This window comes from Nematostella vectensis, chromosome 13, assembly GCF_932526225.1.
Source record: "Nematostella vectensis chromosome 13, jaNemVect1.1, whole genome shotgun sequence".
Taxonomy (NCBI): domain Eukaryota; kingdom Metazoa; phylum Cnidaria; class Anthozoa; order Actiniaria; family Edwardsiidae; genus Nematostella; species Nematostella vectensis.
Window position 1 is genome coordinate 5,862,007 of NC_064046.1, and position 9,648 is coordinate 5,871,654.

Consider the following 9,648-nt stretch of genomic DNA (forward strand, 5'->3'; position numbering starts at 1 on the left):
GAAATGCCAGTGGAAGAATCATTGAAAGAAATGACGATCCTATTGACGTTGTAGACGTCCTCACTGTAACTTCAAAACCATCTCGTTTGTGTTGCCTGCCGATCAAATTGTACCAGCGAGTGCGACGCCAAGCAGGAGTCGAAGGAAACTTAAAGAAATGCAAGCCAGTTTCCGGGTCATAAAATGAATTTGAGCAGCCTTTAACTGCACACTGCTTTCCTTTTCTTTTTAAAGTTGGAGAAACTTCGTTTGAATCATCCATATAATTATCTAGAAGGCCCAAAATCGACTTTTGAAGAGTTCTTAGCGAAACGTGCAACACAGCTAGAAATCAAGATGGCGTCTGTGTTTTCGAGACAACTCTCGCCTCGTTTTCGTGTTCGCGTACAAGATGGCGGCGGGGACTGTAAATAGGACTATTGCATTATGCTTGTAAAACAATAACTTCAATTACAAAATGGGTCAGCTCAGTCTACCACCTGTGGGGAGTTTTGACGTATGGCGAATCCTCGCCGTTATGACGTATCATGCTCACGTGTTACAATCAGATCAGTTTGTTGTCGTTGTCACTCTTGTACTTTCAAGGAAGCGAAACAGACTTACTGTCTCTTTCGACAACGTTTTTTCAAGAAGTTTTCAAGAACAATTCAAGGATTTCTCAAGAATTTGATTCCAAGAATAATCAGGAACAAGATTGGATTGTGGGAAGATTGTGCCGGTTGAAGTTAACTTACAAATCTGAATTTGACGTTGAGTTCATCTTAACGGTAAACAACAAATCTTTACCAGGCTCAACGTACAATCAAGGGACAATCAAAATAATCCTTAGGAAATGCTTTCCAATCATTTATTTAAACATTCTGAACACAATCCAAACGACAAATCACGTTAAAAGATCCTTGACAAAAAATAACCGTTAGAGAAAACCGTTTCACCTTTGCGAAATTTTCCATAGTCGGGTTGTAGGTTTTTCTTTTTTAATTTGTCATAGAAACATACAAAAGAAGCCATTGGCAATGGTTATTGAGAACTCTTGACTACGATCTAGCAGAGGTAACTGTCGTCATGCATGGCATCGGCGGCTTAACAGTGCAGAGGTTGAAACGCAAAATCAAAACCAACGGCTTCGAAAAAATGAAAGCCGACATCGTTATTCTAAAAGTAGGAACGAACGACATTGGGACCAAGCGGCCGGAGACAATTGGGTCAGAAATTGAGAATTAAGGAAACGTACAATGTTAAAGTTGTTGGTGTCTGTTTGATAATCCCAAGAGCCGATAACATTCATTTTAGGCGCCAAGCAGACATCGTTAATAAATATTTACAGGTAGTGATCAATGATCTCTCGTTTGCTTTTTGTTTAAATCCCCCTCAAAAGGTTTGCTGAAGGATGGTGTCCACCTAAACACCAGGGGACAATATATGCTGTATCGTAGTTACAGAGGTGCTGTAATCAAAGCAATGCAATTACTATGATACGATCCAAAAGTTGCAAGCAAAAACTGTGCAAATGTCATCAAACAAGTGTATATTATTGCAATGAGAGCTTTATATCATTAATTTCAATTTTTTTCATACATAATAATGATCAGTTTTTATAAAATTTATCATATGGGTCTCAAACCCATTTCATAAACATGTGAAAAAAAAATCCGGCAAGTTTGATAGAGAAGATTATTAACAAAATATTGTGGTTCAACCCATTAAAATTATAATCTTTTTGTATAAAATGTGTATAAATTATTTGTCGGTGTCCTGCATCTGATATGACATAAATAATTATTCTTTAAAGTAGGCACCAGTTGTTATAGTGACAAATGGTTTATTATCTGTCACTGTTTTGTCATTATGTCATTTAATTGTTGAACAAACAAATTTTAGTGACAGCATGACTTGTTACTGTCACAATGTTACAAACAAATGTTTATGGTTTATGTCGTAGGTATATCAAAACCAACACATTTGATTAGGTTAACTCAAGAGACTAGGGACCGATGAAGTGAAGGAAAATTTTAATAGGAAGATGCATGAATGCTTCCCAGGAGTTAGGAAGTTCTCCTTTCAGCAGTTTGTAGAGGGTGCTGAACCAGAAAGTTGAAGTCATGTCTAAAATACAGTCTGTAGCCTGAAACATTACGGGAGAACAAGGTCTGAATATATAAATATTTAATTTCGATATGTAGGGGTGCAATGATACCACGGATTTCAAGTCTATTTTTACAATACTATCCTTGAATTTCATGATTTTTGAAGAAAAAAATCCTGGTGATCCGCAAGTCATCAATAGAGTGGATTTTAATTGTTACAAATACAGTTGTAGATCGTGTTCGTGTTATTATTTTTTTTTTGCTTGATTGATGTAAAGGAATATACTATAACTATATAGCTATTTAAAAAACAAAATAATATATTTTAACTGGTCTATCACTCTATTTAGAGTAATGTGTTGATTTCAAAACAAAACCTAATTGCAATTGATAGTTTGGAAGTTTCAATGTCACTCTTTTGTTTATGCTCATGGAGGTAACACAGTCTAGTGCTTTTATTGATAGCTGAGTCACATCCTCCTGTTATCTTTTGTTGAACTAGACAATTATCACAGTATTCTCGGCAGTTCTGCACATTGACAGCATTTTCTCCAAAGTATGCCAAAAAATATATGTCTAGAGCTTGTTTCCAAGCAGTATTTGACAGTGTCATCAAGCTGCCATCTTTTTAGCTGTTTCTGTTCTTCCCTTTCCAACTAAGCAATCGAGTTCATAATTTTGGTTCTGTCCTCAAAGCGATTATAAAGGGTGCATACTGCTGGATCACCATCTCTGCCAGCTCGTCCCGCCTCCTCGTAGTAGTGCTCAACACACTCTGGCATAATGTGAGGAACGACAAACCGGACATTTTTTTGGTCAATACCCAGGCCAAATGCCTTTGTTGCACACATAACATGGGCTCCTTCACTCATCCAAGCAGTTGTGTTACTTTTCAATTTCCTCAAGGGCACTCCCTTCTCTTTAAGCAGGAATGCCAAATTGTTACTCCATTTAGAAGTAATGCAGGAATAGCATAACATATTGTCTTTCCAGCTCCTGTGGGCCATTATTTAACACATTGAAAGAAACAGCATTACTATCAATTACCCATGCGTTGTGGGTTGAATTCAGTTAAACGTTAATTGAGTAATTTTGTGAACATAAAATTTAAAGCCTTGGCCATGTTCCTCAATAATCCTCTTGTGTTTTATCAAGTGTGCTCTATGCACTAACAAGTTTTTCAATTGATAGTATGGACCTGGCTTTGATGTTTGCATCTATTCTGTGAGCCGTCTAGCTACACAACAAAGCATACATACTTACCAAAGATACCACAGTTTACGGATGATCGATCCAACGATCCGACGATCGAGTGACACAGGAGTCCCTCCAATAACTCTTAAATGCTTTGCAAGCATTCACGAGTTAAAAATGGCATTTTCTACAAGGTATTTCAATTGACGCCTTCTAGCCACAGAAATTTTCCTTCCAGGTTTTGTTGTTGTTGTTTGTCTGTAAAAAGCATGCATTCTTTTTTATGTTTTAGGTCGAATTAGTCCTATCGTCGAGTTTCAGCAATTTTGGGGAGCTGTAGAGGCATCAACCCTTGTTTGCCAATCTCAGTGTGTTATATAATATATAGATACACATGCATGTATGTATTTTTATAGGCCCATTTGCACCGTTAATGAGGTTTCATGAGTGTGTTGTAGTGGCTTTACCTGTGGAAGTTGGTGAGCCTTTTACCGATGCACAAGTTCATTGTATCATTGATATGGCTGACGGTAAGTTATTACATTTGTGTGTCCAGGAAAAAAAATGGTCCCTTTAACACTCATCATTTACTACTCAGTACAGCACTGAATAGAAGATCATAAAAAAAAGTATAACTACCTTCGATGTTTCAGTATAGGCATCCAATCTAGATACCAATACTTAGAGGTTTTATAAATTGGGTAACATAAGACAAATCTGATCAGGAGCTGCAAAAAATATTTGTTTATTTATTTACTAATATTTTCCCAGGTAAATCCCTTCAGCAAAGCTGATATAAATAGGTGACATGGATAACAAAATTATAAGGGAAAAGAAAAATGTATCCCCTTCCATTGACATTTGGGGCTAAACATGATTTTTTTTTCAGTGACAGGAAAGGATTATTGCTGCCGGGGAGGAGGCTGAAGCTGCACTTTTACGAAGAAGAGAGAACATGTAAACCAGTTAATTAAACATTCGGCAGATTACTGCGAGTCGATGCTTTTTTATATAATCTCCCCAAAGGAGCTGTCAGTGACTTTAAACTCTAAATTAAAATAATTGGGCATCCCTTCGAATAGATGCTTCAATTAATGTGTTAGGCTGCCTTTTATGCTGAAGTATCTAAATTTTCTGCGTTGTGAATTGTAGGACCCTTTCGCATTGTCTTTCTTTTATTCTCATAAGTGTGTTTTATAATTTGATAACTCTTTCATTTTAATTACAGAGACCGAAGAAATGTTCGAGAGGAGCAGGGTAGGGAATACCTAGAAAGTCTCAGAATCGACCAATTAAACGTGGGAAATATTTAAAAAGAATATCGAACAATATTCAATGTAGAACAGTCCGGTATGTTAACATTGGGATATACACATAGTCATCATTTCTGTTTATTTATTATAAATAATTTTTATTTTGCTTTTTTACAGGATAGGGAAAGACAACGTTTGTTAGAAATTGAAGAGGTACGTGACATTTAATAGCTTGGAACAATTTTTAACAGTTTTACTAAACATTCATATATTTTTTTAAATGTCGTTTTTATGTGTACAAAAAAAACATTGCATTATTGCAGAGACAGAAAAAATAGACGTGACCAGCAAGACAGAGAGTACGAAGAAGGGTTAAGAAGAGATCAAGAGAGGGTAAGCAGTTCATGGACAAGCATCCTCGGGGACCCTGGACGTCACGGAGATCGACACACAGGGAGCTCTTTTTTCTCGCGCGCTCCTATTTGAAAAGAATGACATCTAAAATTATATGCGAATGTTGTCTTATTCTCTTATCCAAGAAAAATATATTACGAAATTGTGCATCAAGCAAGTCAGTTCGCCGAGCGGTTTTTACGGCATGACGTCATAGGAGAAGCTCCCTGGCAGCATTTGTAGAAGGTCGATGCAGTTTAACTCGATTTGTTTCGGCACCAACATTAGACCAAGAATATGTCAGGATTAAACGTTAAAAGTGAAACTATTTATGATTTTTGTCTACATTTTAGGACCTACAACACCTCGTCGGTGCTGAAGGCGAAGGCAACATTAGAGTCCGTCTCCGTGGAAGGGACACAACCTTCCAAAGACGTTTCACTGCTTCCGATACAAACGAGGTGATTACAACAATTACACCAAGTTCAATCGCATTCTTAGACTTATTAATTTATATAGATTCCACAGTTAGTTATGGATTCAAAATTTCAATTATGAATTAAATATTTTGGACACGAGTTATCAGAATCAATAAACCAAATCATTGCACATGTATTATTTTTCAAATTGAAAAAAGATGTCTCCACAGCATTCTGTCTCCACTGTACCGATATAGGGAGAGTATTGTTCAACCACAAACTAATTGGAATTGTTTTATCTGTAGCTCTTGTATCAAGTGGCCATTGCCAACCTGCGCGAGAGGAATATCACTATCCGAAATGCCAGTGGAAGAATCATTGAAAGAAATGACGATCCTATTGACGTTGTAGACGCAACGACACTAATGGTCTTTCATGACTTGGGTATACTAGGAGCAAGAATGGATGAGAAAAAAGGAATAAATGGAATCATTTTATCAATTTCCAACTTTGTTTACCATGGTGGCGCGAGGTAAAAAAAAGTTGCCCTCTGCTGTGGACTAGTTGTACATCCCCTCCTCTCCTGATTTCGAGCACCTGAATTCTTTTGTAGGGGGTTACACCACAGATGGGCCCCCCAGATGACATTCGTTTTGACCTTCCCCCTAAGAACCTGTCTAGGCTAAAAATAGGTTCTTATTACCAGTTTATGTTTGTATTCTTAATACCGCAAAAATCTCAAAACACTAAAACTTACCATTTCATTAACAGGGCGGACACTACCAGGCCACCTTTTCCGACCTTTGGTTGGTAGTGTTGTGCCCAACCCTTGCTGGAGACCCAGAAGTAAGGGCCACTATTGACTTAAGCAATGGTAAGTCTAGTAAATTTAAAAAACATTCTTGAATTCAGAATATCTATTAAACCCTGTCGATTTTCTGAGCTCGATGGATAACGTGGATATCGTGAAAGTAGTGAGGGTTGGCTTAAATATATAACTCATGTACATTTTTAATTATTTTACTTGTTTTTTTGTTTTTGTTTTTTTACAGTTACCCAGGATCGCATACAAGCTGCTGTAGCAGAGGCTGAGGCGAGACTGGCCCTTACAACCGAATCAATGTGAGTTTTGTTGATTGTCTTGAATCATGCATCCATCTTCATAAGCAGTGTCATAGTAAAATCAATCAGACATCTCAGAAACTCCCTTGGACAATTTACTTCTCAGAAGTTCTAGAGCAAAGCCAGTTCCATCCTCCTTAAACTTCCATAAACATATTTTGTAGTCCATCAAAAAGAGCAAAAATAAATCAAATGTCCAGTAGTTGCAAATTTTTTTATTCGACGGCTGTTCAAGTCATTGCTGTTCTCCGACTAATAGCTTGGAACAATTTTTAACAGTTTTACTAAACATTCATATATTTTTTCAAATGTCGTTTTTATGTTTACAAAAAAAAAAACCATTGCATTATTGCAGAGACAGACAAAATAGACGTGACCAGCAAGACAGAGAGTACGAAGAAGGGTTAAGAAGGGATCAAGAGAGGGTAAGCAGTTCATGGACAAGCATCCTCGGGGACCCTGGACGTCACGGAGATCGACACACAGGGAGCTCTTTTTTCTCGCGCGCTCCTATTTGCAAAGAATGACATCTAAAATTACATGCGAATGTTGTCTTATTCTCTTATCCAAGAAAAATATATTACGAAATTGTGCATCAAGCAAGTCAGTTCGCCGAGCGGTTTTTACAGCATGACGTCATAGGAGAAGCTCCCTGGCAGCATTTGTAGAAGGTCGATGCATTTTAACTCGATTTGTTTTCGGCACCAACATCAGACCAAGAATATGTAAGGATTAAACCTTAAATTTGAAACTATTTATGATTTCTGTCTACATTTTAGGACCTACAACACCTCGTCGGTGCTGAAGGCGAAGGCAACATTAGAGTCCGTCTCCATGGAAGGGACACAACCTTCCAAAGACGTTTCACTGCTTCCGATACAAACGAGGTGATTACAACAATTACACCAAGTCCAATCGCATTCTTAGACTTATTAATTTATATAGATTCCACAGTTAGTTATGGATTCAAAATTTCAATTATGAATTAAATATTTTGGACACGAGTTATCAGAATCAATAAACCAAATCATTGCACATGTATTATTTTTCAAATTGAAAAAAGATGTCTCCACAGCATTCTGTCTCCACTGTACCGATATAGGGAGAGTATTGTTCAACCACAAACTAATTGGAATTTTTTTATCTGCAGCTCTTGTATCAAGTGGCCATTGCCAACCTGCGCGAGAGGAATATCACTATCCGAAATGCCAGTGGAAGAATCATTGAAAGAAATGACGATCCTATTGACGTTGTAGACGCAACGACACTAATGGTCTTTCATGACTTGGGTATACTAGGAGCAAGAATGGATGAGATAAAAGGAATAAATGGAATCATTTTATCAAATATCCAACTTTGTTTACCATGGTGGCGCGAGGTAAAAAAAAGTTGCCCTCTGCTGTGGACTAGTTGTACATCCCCTCCTCTCCTGATTTCGAGCACCTGAATTCTTTTGTAGGGGGTTACACCACAGATGGGCCCCCCAGATGACATTCGTTTTGACCTTCCCCCTAAGAACCTGTCTAGGCTAAAAATAGGTTCTTATTACCAGTTTATGTTTGTATTCTTAATACCGCAAAAATCTCAAAACACTAAAACTTACCATTTCATTAACAGGGCGGACACTACCAGGCCACCTTTTCCGACCTTTGGTTGGTAGTGTTGTGCCCAACCCTTGCTGGAGACCCAGAAGTAAGGGCCACTATTGACTTAAGCAATGGTAAGTCTAGTAAATTTAAAAAACATTCTTGAATTCAGAATATCTATTAAACCCTGTCGATTTTCTGAGCTCGATGGATAACGTGGATATCGTGAAAGTAGTGAGGGTTGGCTTAAATATATAACTCATGTACATTTTTAATTATTTTACTTGTTTTTTTGTTTTTGTTTTTTTACAGTTACCCAGGATCGCATACAAGCTGCTGTAGCAGAGGCTGAGGCGAGACTGGCCCTTACAACCGAATCAATGTGAGTTTTGTTGATTGTCTTGAATCATGCATCCATCTTCATAAGCAGTGTCATAGTAAAATCAATCAGACATCTCAGAAACTCCCTTGGACAATTTACTTCTCAGAAGTTCTAGAGCAAAGCCAGTTCCATCCTCCTTAAACTTCCATAAACATATTTTGTAGTCCATCAAAAAGAGCAAAAATAAATCAAATGTCCAGTAGTTGCAAATTTTTTTATTCGACGGCTGTTCAAGTCATTGCTGTTCTCCGACTAATAGCTTGGAACAATTTTTAACAGTTTTACTAAACATTCATATATTTTTTTAAATGTCGTTTTTATGTGTACAAAAAAAACATTGCATTATTGCAGAGACAGACAAAATAGACGTGACCATCAAGACAGAGAGTACGAAGAAGGGTTAAGAAGGGATCAAGAGAGGGTAAGCAGTTCATGGACAAGCATCCTCGGGGACCCTGGACGTCACGGAGATCGACACACAGGGAGCTCTTTTTTCTCGCGCGCTCCTATTTGCAAAGAATGACATCTAAAATTACATGCGAATGTTGTCTTATTCTCTTATCCAAGAAAAATATATTACGAAATTGTGCATCAAGCAAGTCAGTTCGCCGAGCGGTTTTTACAGCATGACGTCATAGGAGAAGCTCCCTGGCAGCATTTGTAGAAGGTCGATGCATTTTAACTCGATTTGTTTTCGGCACCAACATCAGACCAAGAATATGTAAGGATTAAACCTTAAATTTGAAACTATTTATGATTTCTGTCTACATTTTAGGACCTACAACACCTCGTCGGTGCTGAAGGCGAAGGCAACATTAGAGTCCGTCTCCATGGAAGGGACACAACCTTCCAAAGACGTTTCACTGCTTTCGATACAAACGAGGTGATTACAACAATTACACCAAGTCCAATCGCATTCTTAGACTTATTAATTTATATAGATTCCACAGTTAGTTATGGATTCAAAATTTCAATTATGAATTAAATATTTTGGACACGAGTTATCAGAATCAATAAACCAAATCATTGCACATGTATTATTTTTCAAATTGAAAAAAGATGTCTCCACAGCATTCTGTCTCCACTGTACCGATATAGGGAGAGTATTGTTCAACCACAAACTAATTGGAATTGTTTTATCTGCAGCTCTTGTATCAAGTGGCCATTGCCAACCTGCGCGAGAGGAATATCACTATCCGAAATGCCAGTGGA

At 37.6% G+C, this 9,648-nt stretch overlaps 1 protein-coding gene and 1 long non-coding RNA gene across 4 annotated transcripts; both read left to right on the plus strand.

Moving 5' to 3' along the window:
- The first annotated feature begins 3,756 nt into the window (after positions 1 to 3,756).
- Positions 3,757 to 6,076, plus strand: LOC125558996. 3 transcript variants are annotated; one of them, XR_007306236.1, is made up of 7 exons: positions 3,757 to 3,811; positions 4,171 to 4,238; positions 4,510 to 4,538; positions 4,712 to 4,747; positions 4,858 to 4,927; positions 5,281 to 5,388; positions 5,652 to 6,076. XR_007306236.1 is itself a non-coding variant. In XM_048720669.1 (3 exons), the coding sequence occupies exons 1-3, from the start codon at positions 4,826 to 4,828 to the stop codon at positions 5,880 to 5,882; spliced, it is 441 nt and encodes a 146-aa protein (XP_048576626.1). In that variant the 5' UTR covers positions 4,607 to 4,825; the 3' UTR covers positions 5,883 to 6,076. The 3 variants fall into 3 exon arrangements, 1 of the variants encoding a protein (XP_048576626.1); XR_007306235.1 differs by lacking the exon at positions 3,757 to 3,811 and having other exon boundaries at positions 3,937 to 4,238; XM_048720669.1 differs by lacking the exons at positions 3,757 to 3,811; positions 4,171 to 4,238; positions 4,510 to 4,538 and having other exon boundaries at positions 4,607 to 4,927.
- Positions 6,077 to 6,122: 46 nt separating this feature from the next.
- LOC125559000 lies at positions 6,123 to 6,894 on the plus strand. The gene is made up of 3 exons (XR_007306241.1): positions 6,123 to 6,220; positions 6,399 to 6,468; positions 6,824 to 6,894. It is a non-coding gene; the product is annotated as an uncharacterized LOC125559000 (long non-coding RNA).
- The last annotated feature ends 2,754 nt before the right edge of the window (positions 6,895 to 9,648 follow it).

Excerpts from the sequence above, each read along its gene's own strand:
- LOC125558996 (XM_048720669.1), top strand. The coding sequence starts at position 4,826 with ATGTGTACAAAAAAAACATTGCATTATTGCAGAGACAGAAAAAATAGA. Across the intron at positions 4,928-5,280 it reads TAAGAAGAGATCAAGAGAGG|GACCTACAACACCTCGTCGG; the intron begins GTAAGCAGTTCA and ends TCTACATTTTAG. Across the intron at positions 5,389-5,651 it reads CTGCTTCCGATACAAACGAG|CTCTTGTATCAAGTGGCCAT; the intron begins GTGATTACAACA and ends TTTTATCTGTAG.